At 56.7% G+C, this 21,594-nt stretch overlaps 1 protein-coding gene across 1 annotated transcript in view; it reads right to left on the bottom strand.

The window, feature by feature from the left end:
• Positions 1–21,594, bottom strand: part of JPH3 (junctophilin 3) — a 76,402-nt gene that overhangs the window by 30,275 nt on the left and 24,533 nt on the right. The window contains exon 2 of the mRNA XM_086350266.1: positions 14,187–14,964. Within this exon, the coding sequence (XP_086206392.1) occupies positions 14,187–14,964 (778 nt within the window). The remainder of the gene's footprint in view (positions 1–14,186; positions 14,965–21,594) is intronic.

Raw genomic sequence — 21,594 nt, 5'->3', positions numbered from 1 at the left:
TAAAAGTGGGGTCCCCATCCAGCAGGACTGGTGTCCTTATAAGAAGGGGAAGAGAGCTCTCCGCATACACAGAGGACATGCCACGTGAGGACACAGAGATGGTGCTGCCTGCCCCCAGGGAGAGAGGCCAGAGCCGACCCCACAGGCACCCTGACCTCAAACACTGCAGACTCTAGACCTGGGAGAGACCACGTCTCGTGTAAGGCCTGTGTCTGCGAGATTTTGTCACATGTCTAAGACACCAGGGATGGAGCAGGACAAGGATGCCAGGAGTGGGTTAGGCTGAGGAAGGTGCTGTGTTTCCTCAGTTGTGAAGCAGGCACACAGGCTCCTGTGCTGCCCTGAGGGCCAGTGAAGATGGGACACGGAGGCCTCAGCGTGACCAGTGGCATCCTGCTCGTCTGACCAGCTCGGGGAGGCCAGTTCACGGTCGGGGCACTGACGAGTTAACTCTGGGGGTTGCTGGCAACCCTGAAGAGACCTACTCATCCAAGCCCCACTGTCATGGCCCCGCCTTTGGCGGCCCCACTCAGGTCAGCTTGCAGAGGGTGGCCGGGCAGTGGTGGGGCCGTGACGGCAGTGGAGCAGCCGAGATTCCAGGTGTGCTCGGGCCCTGTGCTGTGCGCACTTGCCTCCCGCCTCATTTAACCCCGACTCCCCAGGAGGCGGGCCGGGCAGAGGCACGGATGGAGACAGGTGCTCGGTTCTCCACGTACTGGTAGGGACGCCGGCTGATGCTGTGCTGATCGGCAGTAAGTAGTCTAACTGCCACTCCTGGGAATAGTCATGATTGTTGAGGGGAAAGAGGAAATGAAAATCAAAACCAAAACAGAAAATGATCCTGTCCTACAGACAGAGAAACCAGCTCAGCAAGGAGAGGCAACACTGCCAAGGTGGCCACTGGCCGGAGGCCAGCTCTGCACCTCGTGTGCGGGATTCTGTGCTCACAGGGGTTGGGGGGAGGGGCTGTTATTGATGGAGGTCCCCACCTCTCGCCAAATACACACCAGCAAGACTTTGAAGCAGGAAGACCAGGGCCATGACGAGGCTGGAGACATGAGCCACAGCTCTTTCTAGCCCCGGAGTGCCACCCCCTGACCCCCGAGGGAAATGGTGGCACACGGCCCTTGTCCACAGTGGACCACGGGAGCCCCCGTAGCCACGCCCTTCGGGTGCTTGGCAACAAACAGCAGCTTGTCTGCAGTGACAATGTTTTCCTGGAGCCAAACCAGGGCAGGGATTTATTTTGAGTCCTTGTTGGGAGGTGCCAGGTGACCAGTCCATGTGTGCGGTCACCCTTCCACAAGAAGACGGTGGACTGGTGACCAGAACCTGAAGGACAGTGTCTGTGGGCAGCGAGAGGACCAGAGTCTGGCAGGAGAATCCTTCTGATTCCTGAGTTAGTGTTTAGGTAGCCTCTTGTGAGCTCCCACCACCCTGAAGATCCCAAGGTGGAAATATAATTCCTGAGGGTTTCCTGGAGGCAGGGACATGCTGAGCATTCTACAAGTGTCCTCCCGGTCCATCCCAACTGCCCCCAAGAGTGGGTCTATCATCACACCTGACATACTGACAGGGAAACCAAGGCTCAGCGAAGGCTCACGTGAGAGCCCACCACGGCTGGCCTGACCCTACAGCCCCTAACCCTTACTACTCAGACATGTTTCTCTTTATTAGAGAGGCCCCCTCCTTCCCTTTCTCACTCCTTTACCTACTGGGTGCTGAGAAGGAAACAGTCCTAACTTCAGGGAACTCATAACCCAACAAACAGACAAAAACTGCACCGCCAGACAGACGCCAACACAGAGGGGAAGAGAAAGTGCTTTGGGATCACAGAAAGGGAGCAGCTGATCCCTGCCTCAATCAGGGATGAGTTTGGAAAGGTATATCTGAACTGGGTCTTAAGGGGTGCACAGGAGTTGGCTGGTGGAGCTGAGGCGTTCCGAGCACAGGGAACAACGTGTGCAAAGAAGAGGCTGCCCAGAGGGTGTTGGGGCGGGTGTGTGGGACAGAGGGCCAGAACACAAGGGCAGCCGTCCAGCCGGGGATCTGGACTTTATCCTGAGGCCTGGAAGCACTGGGACAGAGAATAGCAGACTGCTGACCCTACGGCTGCAGATACGCCCGTCTATCCACTGCAGAGATGTACGCAGTCTCTCACCAGCCCCTCACCGGTGGGTGGCAGCACTGAGACCTGAGACTCACAGCTGGAACTCTACTGCCTACACCGTCCCTCCCCCGAGCCCAGAAGCCCAGGGCAGGGCTAGGAGCTCAAGGGAGAGAAGCCAGAGAAGCCAAGGTGGGATGGGAGAGCGGCCAGCATTCCTGACACGGCAAGGTCCTGGAAGCCCAGTGGCAGCTGAGGTTCGGGGAGGGGTCAGGGTCCTGGGCAGCTTCAGTCTCTTCCCCGAGGGACCCCAGCCGGGGAGGGCTCTGCAGTAACCCCTCTGGAAGATGAGCTCACCGGGGCCTCGGGGCTGGAGGGACCGGGTCTCCCTGGTGACAGCTAGAGTCGAGTCAGTTCTGTCCCCAGCAGGGCCCTTCTGCTCCCCCAGGACAGCACTGTGGCCGAGGGCTCCGAGTCAGGCGGGTCAGTGCAGACAGCTGCACAGCCCTGCTGGGGAGGAGGTCCCTCCCTTGGTGCCCGCCAAACCCAGCCCAGAGCTCTCCTGGGCACCACCCCGGGGAGGCCCACCCTAGAGCACGGGGCAGCTCTGCTTCCCGGGGCAGGTGCCTCCAACCAACACACAGAGCCCACAGGGGAGAGACACGAACATTCACTAAAACCCAAGCTGCCGACAGATCTCCCAAGAAGATGCCCAGATGGCCAAGAAGCGCAGGGAAAGATGCTCGAAATGTCAATTGAAACCACAAGGAGGGACTTCCCTGGTGGTCCAGCGGCTAAGACTCCATGCTTCCAATTGCAAGGGGCCAGGGTTCAATCCCTGGTCAGGGAACTAGATCCCACGTGCTTCAACTGAAGATCCTGCATGCCACAACTAAGGTCTGGCAGAGTCAAATAAAATAAATATTAAGAAAAAACTACCATGCAAGGAAATCCACTCCACACCCACGGGGGTGGCTAAAATCAGAGACGCACGGGAACAAGTCAGGGAGGATGCTGAGACACGGGACCCAGTGCTGACAGGGAAGTCAGAGGAGCAGACTGTGGGAAACAGCGGGGCAGCACCTCTGAACGTTAAACCCGGAATCGCCATTCGGCCCAGCAATTCCTCTCCCAGGTACCCACCCAGGGGAACGGAAAATGGACACCCACCCGAAGATTCCTACACGAACGCTCACAGCGGCACTATTCATAACAGACAGAAGCAGAGACCACCCAGCTGCTCATCAGCTGGGGAGGGGATCGACAACACAAGACCCATGCGCACGGCGGGCTGTCACTCGGGTGGAGAGGGATGAAGCTCAGACACAGGCTGCAGCGGGGCTGAACGCTGACAGCATGACAACACTGCACTGAATGAAGAAGCCAGACAAGCCGCACCACGTACTGTCCTGAACAGGCAAACAGAAAGAATTAGATCTGTGGCTGCCAGGGGCTCGGGGAGGCTGCTAAGGGGTACAGGTTTCTTTTGGGGTGGTGGAAATGTTCTGAAAGCAGCAAGGACAGCTGCACCACTCTGAACACTCTAGAGACCACTGAGTCGTGCCCTTTAAAGAGTGACGTGATGGTATGTGAATGTGTCTTCATGGGAAGAAGCGCGGCTGAGGCACCTCTAACCTTCCACATGGACGGGAGAACATGATCTGAGAGTGCTCCCTTCTGGAGCTGGACAGAGGTTTGCTTGCCCAGTGCCCCTCATCAGGGACCTTCCCTCCTCCACTGCACTCCTGATGGGGTGTCAGGATGTCCATCCTCTGACCACACCCCTCACATCTCAGGTGGGCACATGACCCAGTGTGGCCAATCAGCAAATTCCATCATCAAGGGCAATTAGCAGGCAGGTGACTCCTGCAAAGCCAAGCTGAGCCTTTCCAGACCATAACTATATGGGCCCGGGAGAAAACCATCTCGCCTCCCCGCCAGGACCGAGAACTCTAAGGAGTATGTGAATGCAGACCTGGTGGCCTTTCCCACCGCATGCAGAGAACCTGCTGGAGAGTGGAATCAACACACAGAGGAAAGCAGAACCAAGAAAAGGAGAGAATGACAGAACCCTGACATTATCGGAATCCCTGGATCCAGCTGTGCCTGAAGCCAACCCAGAGACTGGGAGCCAACACAGGGCCTCTCTGCTTGAGCTACTTTGAATGATGATGCTACTGCTTGCAACAGAGTCCTGATTAATGGAACCAAGTCACATTCTACAAGACTTTAGGTTTAGAGAAAACTTCAAGTGGTCACAATGACTCTTCAAGATCCCCCAAAGTATATACACTGAGCGGCTCTACTGCGCAGAATATATAGGTCTTTAAACAGCAGACGCCAGTAAGTTCAGAGGCGCTTACACACCGGATGTTCTGTTCTTCCCAGCTTCTGTTTCTCCTTCCTGCCTTGTCGCTGGTAAGGCTGAATCCATAACTTGTTTGGCCTGTGTCATGCAGCATGTGGGATCTTAGTTCCCCAAGCAGGGATCAAATCTGGGTCTCCCTGCAACGGAAGCATGAGGTCTTAACCACTGGACCACCAGGGAATTTCCAAATCTGTAACTTCAGTGCTCACACGGTTTATGACACCTCCGGATACCAGACAGGCTGGGAGAAGATGACCCCTCCGCCCTGGCAGAGCCTATAAGTGGATCTTTCGAGAGGCAGAGGGGAGCCTGGGGCAGAGTCTGGGGTGGCAGCGGGGGTAGGTGGGGGTGCTGTTGGCAGGCAAAGCCTGAAGCTCATATTGGAGCAGAGGCTGGGCATTGTGAGAACAGGGTGGTCAGCAAGCAGTGACCGAGGAAACCCCTTCTATCTCCCCAAGCCATCTGCAAGCTGCACCCCTCAAACACACACCCCTTAAATGAGGATAAGGCAGCTTCTTATGGAAGATATTCAAGGTTAGAAAAAGCACGGGAAAGCTAAAGTGGCCCCTCAGAGCTTGGGACACGAAGACCCAGAGCACATAAGACCCTGAGACCCAAAGACACTTTGTAGGGAAGCAGGGAGCTCCCCAAGAGAGTAGTAAGTTTTGTTCCAAGCCCTCCGGAGGCCAGCCTAACTCCGAGGCAGGAGCTGTGATCACAGGAGTTAAAGTGAGGCAGTGGAAGAAGGCATTCACATCTGCAGGAGCCGTGGCCGTGCAGCAGCCGTGCAGAGTGCAGACCCCAAGCTCACATCCACTGGGGATCTCAGAGTGGGGCCTTCTTTGGAACAGGGTCTTTACAGATGTAATAAGGTGACACTGGATGGTGGCGGCCCTAAGTCCAATGACATGTCCTCATAAGAAGGAAGGACAGACACCAGCAGAGGTTGGAGGGATGTGGCCACCCCACAAGGATGCCTGGACACCCAGGGACTGGCAGAGACAGGAAGGACCGCTCCCCCACCCACTAGAGAATCCAGAGAGACGGTAACGCTGCCCACAGCCTGATGGTGGGCTTCTGGCTCCAGGACCGTGAGAGAACATTCCCGTTGTTTAAGCCCACCCCATTTGTGGCACTTTGATATGGCAGCCCCAGGACACTCACACAAAGGATCAGGAATGTTCCCCCAGAGGACTAATGGTCTAGCGTGGCCGGACCCACACTGTGTGCGATAAGCACAGTGATCCTTTTATCCAGGATCACCCACGAGGGCCGTAGCAGTCAGCGATGCCAAACAACGCTTTTCAACAATCCCCCATCCCCAAAAGGAGGTGATTTAAAATAATCATTATTCTTGCTTATGCATCCAGGTGTCCCCAAGTGTCCCTCTCCCCCACCCCCAGGGATGGGGGCTCCCAGGGCGTGTTGTCACGGCGACGGCAGAAGTACAAGGAGAGTGAGCAGAAACACAGAGAGCTTCCCAGGGCCTCAGCCTGGGACGGGGCCCTCCATCACTCCAGGCTGGTCCCTCGGACCAGGCAAAGCCTGTGGCCGAGCCTCCAGGGGGCGGACCATAGTCACAGGGCCAAGGGCCTGGGGGTGAGGAACAAACATGCAATCTACACACATGCCTGGCTCTTCCAGGCTGCACTGAAGCTAACTTTGGTTTGATGAAACTCCTCAGTTTAAACTCAAATTAAACTCGGATCTGACGAGTGTGGATATGGTCGTTTCCACATCTAGGGAGGCAGGCACTCGGGTGGGGAGACTGAGGCTCCGTGGCTGCCCAGGGGTAAAGGGGTCAAGGGCAGGGGAGTCTCCTCTACACCCCCTCACCCCTCTTGCCTGCTCTAACACTTCACAGGGAAGACAGCTGCGGTCCTGTCTTTCCCGGTGACATGTCACTCTTCACAACGACCCCACTGGGCACATCACCTCTTCAACCCATTTCACAGGGTTGAAATTGGAGACCCAGGGAGTTTCTGTCCCTTGCCTGAGGCCACAGACCTACTAACAGCAGATCAGTTTACTATTTCCCCCAACGACGGGAAAGAAACAGGCTCGGGCGGTAACAGGAGGGCTTGGGTTTAGATTAGGATGAAAAATCCCTGTGCCACCAAGTCTGGGGACAGGTCACCAAGGCCACAAGGGAGGCCCGTCCTCCAGGCCGTGGAAAAGGCCACAGCTTCTCTGTGAAGGGGCGAGTTCAACAGCCCCCCAGCCCAGAACCCTGGGCCAGGGCTCTACCTGGACACGGCCAACACAGGGCCCAGGTCACCCCAGGCGCCTTCTGATGCCAGGTGGGAAAGCTGCCCGTGGGTGAGTCAGAGCTCCGCGCGTCTGTCTGACAAGTGGCCCAGAGCAAAGTGGGCAGCGATCCTAATCCCATCTGACAGCCTGAATCCCCGACCCCACGCGCAAGGACCGGAGGTGACAGAGGTGTGGGCACAGGCTGGCACCCCAAGCCGACACCCTCCAGCCCCGGGAAGCGGCTCACAGACGCGACACACAGGCCCAAGGCCAAGTGCTCCTGGGTCTCTGGGGTGGAGCCAGGTCTGGGGGCTCCCTTGCACCCCCAGGGGCCCTCAGGCTGGCCCCTGACCCGGGCATTTCCAGGACCTGGCACCCCACTCCCCAGCCTCTTCTTCTCCTTCCTTTTTTTTTTTAATGTTGGGAGGCCAGAGCCGGAACAGATGGCTGTCGCCCACCAGAAGGCCTCTCCTGGCGTGTGGCCGGCCCTCCCCGGAGGCAGGAAGCCGCACGTACTCCTCACCGAGAGTCCATCTCCGCAGGGCCTGGAAGCACGGCTGCAGAGCAGGTCTCCTGCCGGGGGCGGGAAGGGGCCGGGCCTGCCCCCTCTAGAAGGGGGACACCAGGTGACACAGCCCACCCGGTGCCAGAGCTGGGGGCTCATGGGCTCCCTACAGAGCTGCAGCAACCCAGAACAGCACACATTTATTATTCTACGGTTCCAGAAGTCAGAAGTCCAGAACGAATCTGTCTTACAGGCTGAACTGGGGCTGGTTCCCGATGGAGGCTCCAGGGAGATCCATCTCCTCCCCTCTTCCAGCGTCTGGAGGCACCAGCACCCCCTGGCTTGTGGCCACGTCTTCCTGACCTCCACTTGCAACATCACTTACTCTGCCCTCTCGCCTCCCTCCAACAAAGACCCTTGTGATGACACTGGGCACCCACCCAGGCAATCCTGAGTAGCGCCGAATGTAATCACATCTGCCAAGTCCCTTTTCCCAAGGAAGGTCACACATCTGCAGGTTCCAGGGATGGTTAGGATGTAGGCTTCTTGGTGGGGGGCAGGGGGCTATTACTGGCTGACTGCAGGGAGAAACGCCTCAACGACAGAGCAGTCACTCAAGGCCGCCCCACCGCCTCCTCTTGCAGCCCTCCCTCCCAGCCAAGGTAAGGTGATGGAGCCTGGCGCCAGGCAATGAGGCAGCACCTTGCACACGTCACTCAGCCACGCACACTTGCTCTAGGGGGTCGTGGTGGGAAAGACCTGTGCCAGCCGCGGAGCCAGGCAGACAAGAACAGTCTTAGCTGCCTTGTAAGACTGCAGGATGGGATGCAGACTTGGACCAGGCTTCCCAGGCGGCGCTAATGGTAAAGAACTGCCTGCCAATGCAGGAGACATAAGAGATGAGGGGCCGATCCCTGGGTTGGGAAGATCCCCTGGGGGAGGGCGTGGCAACCCACTCCAGTATTCTTGCCTGGAGATTCCCATGGACAGAGGAGTCTGGTGGGCTACAGTCCCTGGGGTGGCAAAGAATCAGACACGACTGAAGAGACTTAGCACACACGTAACAGCTGGACGGTGGTGCACCCGTAACACAGATCATGACGCAGATGCCAGGGCAAAACCCTGACAAGGAAAGAGGTCTCTGACATAAGTGATGGGAAAAGGGAACCAAGCTACAGAACAAGTCGACAGTACAATTCCTTCACCGTGACCCAGGATCCTGTAGGTGTGATATGGTTATCTGCGCACATGTGGAAAAAACTGCGATTTCCTCTAAGGAGACGGACAGCCCACGTGGGACACGGCTGCTCAATACTGTTTGCCTTATCGTGTGAGTGCTCCATTACTCAGCTGTGTCCAGCTCTTTACAACCCCAGGGACTGTAGCCCACCAGGCTTCTCCGTCCCTGGGATTCTCCCAGCAAGAACACTGGAGTGGGCTGCCATTTCCTTCTCCAGGGGATCGTCCCGACCCTGGGATCGAACCCTCATCCCTTGCATTGGTAGGCAGATTCTTTACCACTAGCGTCACCTGCGAAGCCATCCCCCTTATTGCTTTAGTATTTTCATAAGGATGTATTATACTTTAACAAGGAATGATATGAACATATTTTAAACCCATAATAAACCACAACCCCCACCCTGATTTCAGGTCCTTAAATATTTTGTTTTCTTTAGGATGGAAAGATGCCCCAGTGAGACAGCCCCAGGCAGTCTCCCCTGCAGATAATGCGCCCTCCCTGTCTTGACCCACATGGGGCTCATGCACTGTCCCCCTGCCCCCAGGGCTCTGGGGATGACCTGCTGAAGACACGTAACTGACAGGAGCAGAGAAGCCACAGCAGGGCTTCCCTGGTGGCTCAGTGGTAAAGAATCCACCTGAGGAAGCAGGAGACATGGGTTCGATCCCTGGTCCGGGGAGATCACACATGTCGTGGAGCAACTAAGCCTGTGAGCCACAACTATTGATCTAGAGCCCAGGAGCCACAACTCCTGAAGCCCGTACGCCCTAGAACCTGTTCTCTGCAACAAGAGAAACCACCGCAATGAGAAGCCTGCACACCGCAACTAGAGAGCAGCCCCTGCTCGCGGCAACTAGAGAGAAGCCCACACAGCAAAAAAAAAAAGAGAGAGAGAGAAGCCGCAGCAGAAAGCTTAAAGCAAACAGGTATCCCCGGGGCCCAGACAGACGCCAGCCCAGGATCGACATAAAAAGGTGACTGGGGAGGTAGGCGCCTGTCCCTGAGCAGACCTCACCGAGGTTTCACGCGTGAAGCCCTCCTGTCCAGGGGCAGGGCTGGATTTCGAGAGCACTTCACGGAAGGCAGCCAGCACCCCTCTATTCACAGAGCCCCCAGTCTGGGTCCAGGTCTGAAGGGGCTGAGAGCAGGTGCAGGGCAGCAGGCAGCGCCGAGATGTGAGTTCTAGTCCTGCCTGGGCCACCGCCTGACTCTGAGACTGGCTCCGCCCTGCCGGCACGGGGTCCTGACTCTCAGCCAGGCTGCCCTCGGAGCCCGCTTTCCCACCTCCCTGGCGGGGACCACCCCCGTCCTTCAGAAGGGCCGGCCGGCCTGGCGCGAGGATGTGGTGTGCAGTCCCCCACGGGTGCAGGAGGGAGGAATGGCTGCCCCCTGCCAGGAACTTGTCATCTTCCACCTAAACGTCAGGTCAAGGTCCCTCCTAGCTCCACCTGCCCACAACTGCTCACTCAGCAAAGCATCAGGAGACAGAGGTATCAGCTGATGCGCAGCACGCGGGCCTGTGGCCATAGCCCTGCCGACCACCACGACCACCGGCAGCCTTGGCGCACCTCCTGCCCCCACACCCCTGCCCCGTGGGGACCCTGCAGCCTGGAACCGTGAGGCCGCCCCGCCCACACCTCCTCCCCTCTCAACCCCGAGCACAGCAGTCACTCCCAGGAAGCAGAGCTGGCCCCATGCTCCAGGCTGCGGGTTTAGCGCCAGAGGGCAGCCTGGCCAAGAAGAGGCGGCGGGGACAGGAGTGACTGTTCCACTCTCCAGCCCCTCCCTCTCTGGCCCCTGCAGGGTCTCGGGGTGAGGACAGCGAGCTGTTACATTCATCAGATTCAGGCTCTGGTGTAACCCCTACAATCCAGGACCTTGGGGGAAATTTACCTCTCCTCCCTCCATGGAGCCAGCTGACCCACCAGGCCCCACAGGACTGACCACGTCTCCGGGAGGTCGGGCCAGAGACGACCAAGCCCGCGGGAACTTGCAGTTCTACCCTGTGGGCTTTGCCGAGGACGCTGCCCTGCTGGACCGCGGCGGGTCCGTCTCTCGCCCTGGAGAGTCTGCGGGCACCCAGGAGCAAGAGGGGACCTGTGATCCTCCTGGGATGAACGATGTGGCTGTGGCTCCTGGGGAACCTGGCCCAGCCCCACGGTAGCCACGGTCTTGATTCCAGGTCACAGAACCGAAGGAGGTGGCCAGGCCCCTGACGATGAGGAGGGGCGGGGCTGAGCATCTTCATTCATTCGTTCAGAACCAGCTTCTGTGCAGACAAGACATTGCTGAGAAGTCCCCAGGGTAGGCCAGCGGGGCCTCTGAGCCCGCCTATCTCTGCAGACCGACTGGCCTGGCACACCTTTCCCTCAGCCCCGGCTCCACGTTACCTGACTGGGCAGGAAGCTCCTCCACCTCTCACCTCGGCCGCAGGCATGTCTGCTCCCCCCATGGGGGCCCAGCCAGCACCAGCATCCCAGGGGCTCCCCAGGAATGCAGGTTCTCAAGCCCCACCCGGATCTGCTGAGGCAGAAGCTCTGGGGGTGGGGGGCATCTGCATTTTACACACGTCCTGAGGGGGCTGGGGCAGGGCTCTGGAGCCCAGGTGGCACCCCTGTCGAGGAGCTTGGCATCTCTGGGCGGGCTGCCTGTGTGTCCCTGGTGATGCCAGCCTGCATGACGGGTAGCGATGATGGGGACCAGCCTGCAGACCCGGTGCTCAGGAGGAACCCGAGCTCCCCATCTCAGCCATGTGGCCCGGCCCTGGCCCTAGAAGCCAGGGTGGGTGCGGTTCACCCTGAAACAGAGGGAGCAGGACCCCGTCTGGGACCTGAAGCTCCGTGCCGCCCCCCTCCCCAGGAAGGCCCGTGCCCGTCCTCACGGCAGCCGCCCTCAGGGAGGTCCCCGCACTGGGAGAGAGGGCACATACACACAACCGTTTCTGGCTGGCTCGGCTCAGCGACTGCGCCCTCCTAGGCCTGAGGACACGGCTTGCTGACGCCAGGCCGGCTGCTGGCTGTGACAGTGACCACAGCCCGCCCGGGGCCAGGCACTCCGCGGCCCCACGCGGCTGCTGCAGCTGCCTTCACGCTCCGGTGGAGGGCGGGCCTTGGGGCTCCGGGGCGTCCACTGGCTTCGCTCTCCAGGACGGCAGCCTCTGGCTTCTCTCTTTTTTTTTTTTAATCTAAGCCCATTGAGAAAACGCAGGCAAGTGCAGCTCCTGCCGCAGCCTGGAATGGAGGCTCGTCCTCACCGTGTCTGGGGACCGAGGACACTGTCCCCTCCCACCTCTGACGGTGGCCTAGGGCACTACGAGGTTGCCAGGCTGAGACCACGTCAGGGTGTGCATTCACACCCACCTCCCTGCAAGGCTGGGGCACGAGGGGAGGGGCCGACCTGGTTCAGGGGTCACCTGGGAGGGTAGCCAGGCCCCACACTTGCCGAGGGCACTGCATGCTGCTCCATGCCATCTGTCCACAAGGACCCGGCCCACAGAGGGTGAGTGCCCTCCCCAGGCTGCTCAGCAGTGGTGGGCCAGGCTGGACGTTCAGCGAGCCAGCACGCAATACACGGAGCCAGCCTCAGGCCTTTGCAGCAGGCAGGCAGCTACACGGGGATCCAGGTAGGGGTCCTCGGGGAGCTGGCTCTGAGGTCCGCCCACACCACCACCTCCATGTACTCCTTCTTAGAGACCAGCACCCCCAGGTTCTGGGGTATGTCAGAAAACTGCCCCGCATCCCATGTCCCCAGTCCCAAGAGGTTCACTTGAGTGACAGACTTTCAAATAAAATCAGAACTTCCCTGGTGGTCCAAAGGCTAAGACGCCACACTTCCAACGCAGGGGGCCCGGTTCAATCCCTGGTCAGGGAACTAGAGCCCACATAGGCCACAACTAAGAGTTCGCGCACCACAACTAAAGATCCTGCAGCCGCAACAAAGACTGAAGATCCCGTTACTACCGCCAAGACCCGGCGCAGCGGATAAATAAATATTAGCAAAAATAAGATAGCCAATTCCGGGGAATGCTGTCCATGAAACCTTTGTGCTTCTGCCTCACAAGCCCCTAAATCCCTGACGACACTGACCCCCTGCCCTGTAGAGTGCCTCGTATCCACTAAGGTCAACAAGACAAACAAACACAAAAGGTAAAAAATAGATGAACTATTGGAAGGAAAGAAAAATGCCCAACGCCAGCAGGGTCTCTGGGTGATGCACGAGACCCGCCTTAGGCTGCTCCCTGCCTTCATGTTCCATCATCCAGTTTTTCTATGTGGAGCAAGGGTTATATATTCATAAAGGAAAAAATAACTAGGGAACCAAATTCGATTGTAAAATACCAGAGGAGCAGTGATAAACACTGCTCCTATTTATCGTTGAACACTTCTGGGGGAACTGGCAGGGGTGAACAGAGCAGGGCTGGACCCCGACATTCAGGCAGTAATTCCTTTTTCCCCTTGGCTTCTTGGAATGGGTTTTGTTCCCCTCTAAGACCTTGGATGTGAGTGGCAGATATCCTGCCAACAAACCACAGCCACCTTTTTTTGTTCTTCCAATATGGATGGAAGGTCGCTGAAAACCAGAACCAAATGGGCTAAAGTTTTATTAGCAATGAGGTTGGGAAGGCCTGAGCTGTAACTGAGCTGGGTGTCTCCCTGGAATAATCCCAGGCTTGCCCTGGCCGGGAATTCAGAATCATCCAGAAAGACTTAGTGTCTGTCCTCCTGGACACCTCCTGTCCGGGCAGCCTGAGGCATCTAAAGGGCCCCAGACTCCTGTCCCAGGCCCCATGACCCTCGGGGCTGACCCCAGGGCCCTACCCTGACCCAGGAAAGTACACAGATGGCAGGAAGCTCTCGACACACTCAAGTCAGGAATGGTTTCCTGAGAATCCAGGAGCGTGGCCACCTGGGGGCCCTGGTTTTCAACTGGGTGGCTCCCTTCAACCTGGGGCTGGCAGTTCCTGCTGTCCACGGCCTCCCACAGCAGCGCGGGGCAGAGCCAGGCTCACACACTTTCATCTGCACTTCCCGGGAGGACCCAGGGACCCCTTCTACCAGTTCTGAAGTTCTCACCCCTGCACCAATACAAAGCCACCTCAGTAGCCAACACAGCGCCCGCCTACAGTCAACTCTGGAACCTGCTTAGGGTCTGGAGGCTGCTGAACCCACACAGTGAGCCCCATGTCCCATGAACAGCTGATGGCCGACAGCACCAAGTTGTGAGTGACTCCTGGGTGAGCGCCCACAGCCCAGCCCTGTTCACTTGGTGCCATCTCCAGGGCCTGTGGAGAATCTGCCTCAGGCTGGGGTGGCCGGGACAGCTACCCCCAGCCTCCCACATCCCTGCAGCACCCGGCACTCCATGCCCACCTGGGAATGAGGCCGTGGGGGCACACACCTTCCTCTCAGCCAGCAGCTGTGCTATGCATCCTAAGAGAATGGCCAACATTGTTCTCCATCAAACACCAGCATATAAAACAAGGAAGAGAGGGGAAGGGAGGTTTGCTCCATTTGAGGGGAGGTTGTAAGACCCAGGGCCTCCTCAGATCAACCATCTCCTTGCACCATCTCTGAGGAACCCCAGGGTTCCACAGGGCATAGTTTGAGAAACACACACGTAGGCATCGAACCAGGCAGCACAACCAACCAGACCAGGTCCAGCGACCCAGAACCGCCCTGTGCCCCACCCCCCATCACGCCGCCCCTCACCCGCCTACCTGGAGGCCGCGATCTCTGCCTTCTGCTTGGCTATGGTGGCCGCCCGCTCGGCCGCCTCCACGGCCCGGTCCACCTTCTCGCGGATCTTGCTGGCGCGCAGCGGGATGAGGTTCTTGCGCTTGCCGCTCACGAGGATGTTCTGCTTGTACTTGCCCTCCTCCTTCGTGCCGTCGGGGAAGGTCATGCAGCCGTAGCCATGCCGCCGGTTGCCCGCCCACTCGCCCTCGTACTTCAGCCCGTCCGAGCGCTGGCTCACGCCGAAGCCTGAGCGCTTGTCGCTCTTCCACTCGCCCACGTACGTCTCGGTGGTGGTGGCGTCGATGTCGTCCTCGATGGCCGACAGCTCGGCCTCGCCCTCGCCCAGGCTGATGGTGGAGTGGATGTCGCTGGCCGTGGAGCTGACCGAGCTCATGCCGGCCTCGCTGCGGAAGGAGCTCTGCTTGCTGCGCTGGCTGGCCAGGCTGCTCTTGGACTCCGACTTGCGCAGCTTCAGCCCGCTCAGCAGCGAGCGCCGGAACAGCCCCTTCTTCTTGCTCTTGAGGATCTCAGAGTCGCTGTGCGCCACCAGCACGAAGCCTCCGCGGGACACGGCCGGGCTGCCGGCCACGGCGGGGGAGGCGTCGGGGTGGAGCGCTGCGCCATTGGTGTGCTCGCTGCGCAGGGAGTTGATGGAGGTCCTCAGGGGCGAGCGGATGACCGCCGCCATGCCGTAGGGGACACTCTGCCGCACGCCGTAGCCCTGGCGCATGCCGCCGACCCACTGGCCCTGGTAGGTCCCTGCGGAGACAAACGAGAGGGTGAGGCTCGCGGGCGGGAGGGGTGACACGGCCGCCACGGTTCACCCCGTCCTGGGGCAACTCGGCCAGGTTTACATCGAGGCAGTCAGACTGTCAGCCCCCAGGTGGTGTGACGATTTCTATCATGGGTGGTCATTTTTTTGAGTGCTGTCTAAAGTATACCATTCTTTTTTTTTAATTTATTTTTAAAATGTGTTTATTTTTTATTAAAGGATAATTGCTATGGATGTGAGAGTTGGACTGTGAAGAAAGCTTGAGTGCCGAAGAATTGATGCTTTTGAACTGTGGTGTTGGAGAAGACTCTTGAGAGTCCCTTGGACTGCAAGGAGATCCAACCAGTCCATTCTAAAGGAGACCAGCCCTGGGATTTCTTTGCAAGAACTGATGCTGAGGCTGAAACTCCAGTACTTTGGCCACCTCACGTGAAGAGTTGACTCATTGGAAAAGACTGGGATGCTGGGAGGGACTGGGGACAGGAGGAGAGGGGGACGACAGAGGATGAGATGGCTGGATGGCACCACCAACTCGATGGATGTGAGTTTGAGTGAACTCCGGGAGATGGTGATGGACAGGGAGGCCTGGCGTGCTGTGATTCATGGAGTTGCAAAGAGTCGGACACGACTGAGCGACTGAACTGAACTGAACTGAATTCCTTTACAGAATTTTGGTGTTTTCTGTCAAAACTCAAAATGAATCACCCATAGGTATACATATGTCCCCTTTCTTTTGATTCTTCTTCTCATCTCCCTCCCCATCTTACCCTTCTAGGTTGATACAGAGCCCCGTTTGAATTTCCTGAGCCTTACAGCTATTTCTCCGTTGGCTATCTATTTTACATATGGTAAAGTAATTTTCCATGTTACTCACAGGTGGTCATTTTTAAAGACCCTTCCCTCCTGTTTCTCGAAGCTGAATTCTGCTCCCTTAGGGCTTGGGGAGAGGGAGAGAGGAGTAAGAGTCCGATGCCGTCAGGAGTGAACCGCAGAGCTCCTCAGGCACATGGGCACAAGGGTGTGAGAGAGACAAAGAAGCACACCCTAGGTGAGTGGCTCCACACTGGCCTCGTGGGGCCCATGAGTGACAGATATAAGGACACAGAGCCAGGCTACAGACTGAGTACTGACGAGACAGTCTTGGAAGGTAGTGAGTTCTCCATTGCTGGAGGCATCCAAGAAGAGTTGGGAAGACCACCACACCTGAAGGCATGAGAATTGGCAGACCTGATGTCTCCAAAAGAATCCAAAGTGATAGAACAGTCTTATGGACTCTGTTGCAGAGGGAGAGGGTGGGAAGATTTGGGAGAATGGCATTGAAACATGTATAATATCACGTATGAAATGAGTTGCCAGTCCAGGTTTGATGCACGATACTGGATGCTTGGGGCTGGTGCACTGGGACGACCCAGAGGGATGGTATGGGGAGGGAGGAGGGAGGAGGGTTCAGGATGGGGAACACATGTATACCTGTGGCGGATTCATTTTGATATTTGGCAAAACTAATACAATTTGTAAAGTTAAAAAAAAAAAAAAGAATCCAAAGTGGAGACTCAGACACTCGTACCTGCACGAGCCCAGCAGCATTACTTACTAAAGCCAGAGAAGATGTGGTCCATCCAACAATGAAACATTGTTCATGCAGCCTTCAAGAGGAAGGCCATCCTGCCATTTGCTACAACATGGATGAACCCTGAGGATACCATGTTCGGTGAAATAAACATGTCACAAGGGACACTCGCTATTTGATTCCTCTCACAGGAGATATCCAGGAGTCAAACCAGACAGCCTGAAAGTAGATGGTGGGGCCGGGGCTGGGGCAGGGAATGGGCAATTATTGCTTATTGGGTACAGAGTTACTGTTTGGGGGGACGGTAGTCCTGAAAGCAGACAGAGGTGATGGCTGTGTGACACTGTAAGAGTGACTGACGCCACTGAACTGTGCACTTAGAAATGGTTCAAGTGGCGAGTTTTATGTTATCTATATATCTTACCACAATCAAGCTAAAACATCACAGCACTGGGCTCATATTCTTGCTCTGCTTATTGGCTGTGTGACTCTTAACAGGACGAGTCTCCATTTCTCCTGCGTTAGGTAGTTATGCAAATTAAATGACACTCCACACACAGCAGGGCGGGGCTCTCCATCCTTTCTTCCATCCTCCCACCCCCCCAATATCAACAGCTTTTCCTGCCTCGGGCCACAGCTGCCCATGCTGGGGCAGAGAGCCAGGACTTGCACCCTGGGTTGTGAGAGGGACACTGGACTAGCCTCTCGGTCCTGGATGGCTCCTCCCCTCCTGGGTGGGTGGCTGTGTGAAGCTGGCCCTTTAAGGCCAGACCCTTCCACCAGACAGCGGCCTTCCTGTGGCCAGTTCAAGCTGGGAGCCAGCAGCTGTTGCAGGGATCTTTCACTCCCAGCTTCCTGCCACTTCCACTTGCGGGTTGGGGACAGATAAAACACAGGGCCCCGAGTTAAATCTGAATTCCACATGGACAAGTAATTTTTAGGGAATGTTACATGGGACATACTTAGGCCAGAAATGATCAGACTGATGACCTGAAATTCAGGGTTAACTAAATGTCCCACGTGTTTATTTGCTGAATCCAGTCGCCCCCGCTGGGGTCTCCCAAGATGTCACCCCAGGTTTCTCTGGCAGCCCTCCACAAAGCTGAGGATGCCCTTGCATGAAGAGACTCAGCCCACCTCCCCACCAACACCCCTGCACCCCCTCAAGGCAGGCTGAACATATAGCTGAGGACACATGGGGGCTGCACACCCAGCCTTATGGAGGAGGTGGGTATGGGGGTAGAGGGAGGAATTAGGAGGGGGACAGACACGGGATCGAGTTCCCAGCTCCATTCTTTCTGCGTCTGTGACCTTGGGAATGTCTGCTTTAAGTTCCCATGCCTCAGTTTCCTCACCTGTAAAACAGGGAAGATGGCTGTGCGATTAAATGCGGTAATCCACGTAAAGTGTGGAAAGGTTGTTAACGCTCAGTAATCAGCAACTATTGTTCATCACCGTCATTAAAACCTTAGGGATACGTAAAACTGAATCCCTTTGCTGTACACTTGAACCTGTCACAAGACTGTAAATCAACTATACTCCAATATAAAACAAAAAGTTTACAAAATGAAAGAAAAGTTGGTTAAGAAAGAAAACCTCAGGGATAAACAGCACTTTACCTGGCAGGTGAGGAAACTGAGGCTCAAAGAGGGACAGGATTCAACCCCAGGGTTCGCATCCTCCCCCTGCCAGGGCTCTGCACGCAGTGAGGTCCTGCCTACCCTCGTCCAGAGGGCACCAGGCTGGAAGCCACACCTGGCATCCTGTGAGGTGCGGGCCACTTCCATCCCTGAGAAAATGATTGCCCACACTCCCTCCCTCAGATAAAAGGGTAATAACAGGGAGGCGTCGGGGAGTGGGCCTCCCTGTGTCTATCTTGGAGTCTGAACGACGTCCCCACAGGCTGGAGGGCGTGGTTCCACCTTCCAGACGTGGACGCGGAGTCCATCGCATACACGGAGGCAAAGGCAAGCTGCAGCTTGCTCTGAGCATCGGTGCAGGCAAAGCAAGGGTCCCAGGTAGGGATTCGAGCCTCCCTCCCACTCTGAGCTCCTGAGTCCTGCTGCCCTGGCTTTCCACAAGCCACGCAGCTCTGCAGAGGTGAGTCTGTTTTCACATCAGCGAAAAAGCTGCTCGGCATACTATGCCTGAATTCCATGATTCCAGGGGTCCCTGGACAGGTGAGCTGAGGCTGGAGAGGGTCAGAGATGTGTCCAGAGGGTGTGCCCAGACAGGAGCAGATGCTAAAGAGAAGGCTCCGCACAGCCAGCCTCCGCTTTAAAATACACAGCCTCAACGGACAGTCCAGGGAGATAGCAGGTTGGTGGTCGCCAGGGGCTGGGGGAGGGAGGACGAGAGTCATGGCTATCAGGGTCAGGGTTCCTTTTGGGGTGATGAAGACAGTCTGGAATTAGATACATGGTAATAGCTGGTAGCAGAAAAATGAGCAGAAGCAGAGAAACAGGCTTCCCAGGTGGTGCTAGGGGTAGAAAACCCTCCTGCCAATGCAGGAGACGTAACAGACGCTGGTTCGATCCCTGGATCGGGAAAATCCCCGACAGAAGGACATGGCAACCCACTCCAGTATTCGGGCCTACAGAATCCCATGGACAGAGGAGCCTGGCGGGCTACCGTCCACAGGGTCGCAAAGAGTTAGACACGACTGAAACAACTTTGCATGCACAGTGAGAAACATCAAGACAGAAGATGAACTGGTCACATTCTAGGTGATTTAAGCAGAATGAGGGCCTCGGGGCTTTGAAACAAATGCCTGTGGTTGCTGGGGCCCTGCTGGGCCAGCCTGCCCAGCGGTGCTGGAGCCTGGGGCGTGAGCACCAGGAGTCAGGAGCCCCGAGTTCAGAGCTGGGGCTTTCCACTTACCCCAGACCCGGGGACCTCACTCCACCTCTCAGATCTCCTAATTCACCTGTGACATGGGGGTGACAACCATGAGCATCCTCTAGACACATGGAGCCGTGGGTGTGGCCTCCTGCACACGGTGTGATGCGGGCAGCTGAGCCTTCCGTGCTCAGGGCGTGCAGCTTTATTGTATTTGCACTTTCGTTCCCAGTCGGAACACATTTCTGAATTTACACCTGATGTCAGTAAGAAAAATGAATTTCGATATTACGCTCTTGATCAGCTCTGCTGTGACCTGCTGGGATAGCTGGGCCCAGTTTCGAGGCTGGTCCAGATCAGGAGAAAGAAGACAGGCCTTCAGCCAGGAGCCAGCTTCTCCCAAAGCTGGGGCTCTGGGCTGGCCCCCGCAGGGCCAGGTCCTTTCTTCTCCTCCCATCTCCCTTTCTTGTTTGGGGCCAGTAGAGGATGGGTTGAAATCAAACCCCTGGTTCTCCATGGCTGTTTCACTGAATGTGGTCGGTTCTTGAAAAAGACTAAGTCCGCCGTTTTGTTTTATATGCCAAGCAGCCTGCATGTGGAGAGACAGAAGCCAGCCCAGTGCAGACAGAAGACCGCTTGTGGCCCTGCATGGGCACCCTTGCGATGCTGCAGGGTCAGTCTGGGTGGCGCAGACCCCAGGGCAGGGGCAACTTCCTGTTTGCACTCTGTACCCTGACCCGGGGCCCTGCAAGCCCTGTGTCTGCCCCTCACAGGGAGACACCCAGATGAAGATGAATCATCCAGGGGGCAGCTGGGGGTGGGGGGGCAGGTAACCTCAGGGTGGGTAGGGTGGCACACAGGTGACCCACTCAGGGACTCTGCACATTGCAATGAAGATAAGGGATGACCCCCGTCACCCAGAATTCAGAACCAGATCTCAGTGGACCTCAGGTAAGGAAACAAACCTCCCAAATGCGGCCTGGGAGATGCCAACTGGAGTGACCCAGGCCTGCAGAGAAAAGCCAATAGGGTGTGAACACCAGCAGGTCTCAGGCTTGCGGGGCTGTCCAACATCCCCTGAGCTCCTGGCCACAGCCCCTGCGTTCCTGACGAGCCTTCCGGGAAGGCCAACACTGTGCCCAGGGACCCACTCGAGCGCCACTGTGACCGTTGCTCTGGGCACACCATGGACACTGGCGCCGTCTGGTTCTGAACACCACCAGGTCCAAATTCAAAAGCTGGCTCTGCCCCACGGCCCTCAGCCAGCGGAGATCCAGGCCTCACCCCCGCTGCCAGCCTCTTGGGTACTGTGCACAGTCTGCTCTTGCTGACTTATTCAGGTCTCCCCAGAGCCCTCGCGTCTCTCACACACTTGTATTTTCTTACCCCTCCCCAGCCTCATCCACTGAAGTTTTTCCAACAAGTTCATCACAGACACAACGTGTTCAACTGTCAATGTTGTGATAGTTTCAGGGACCAGTCTGGGGACAAGACAGGTCAGTCCAGCCAGATGCTGTGTCCTCCAAGAGCAAGCCCTGGGCAGGATGGGGACTGTTCTTCCTGGGAAGGGCATGGAGCCCACAGCAGATGGGGGCGGTGGGGGTGCTCAGGCCAGGGCCCCATCCTGGAAGGATGCTCACCCATGGCACCTGACGGTGAGGGGGCAAGAAAGAGCCCCACCTAGGGGAAAACTGGAGGGAATCATGGGAAATGCAGGGTGTGGACACCAAATAGGAAATCCTCATAGAGATAAGATGCTACACCTTCAAAATGAGAATCAAATGCAATTTTTAAAAAAAGGAAAAGGAAATCAGAGAAAAAGAGTTCCTGGAAATTAAAAGTGTAATGGCCAAAATAAAAATTTTGATGTGAGTTGGATGATAAAGTCAAGGAAATCTTTCAGAAACTAGAACAAAAAGAAGTAGGCAAAGTAGTGAGAGATAGAAATTTAGAGCCATCCATGAGTCATGTAGATGGCTTCAAATCTATATACTAGGAGTTCCAGAAAGCAAGGAAGGAAAATTACCAAATATGTAAAATGGGAAAGTGTCCCAGAATTGAAGGATGTGAGAGTCCAGGCTGAAAGGGCTCAAGACACCCTGCACGACCAAGGAGAGAGACACAGGCCAAGCCCAGTGAAACTTCAGAACCTCGGTGGGCAAAGGAAGACCCTAAGCGCTTCCAGAGAAGAAAAAGAGACTTCACACAA

Source organism: Bos grunniens, chromosome 18 (genome assembly GCF_055505025.1).
Source record: "Bos grunniens cultivar Pamir isolate PY7600 chromosome 18, Bosgru_T2T1.0, whole genome shotgun sequence".
Classification (NCBI taxonomy): Eukaryota; Metazoa; Chordata; class Mammalia; order Artiodactyla; family Bovidae; genus Bos; species Bos grunniens.
The sequence above is the reverse complement of the archived record's forward strand: the minus strand, read 5'-3'. Positions and strand labels throughout refer to the sequence as shown.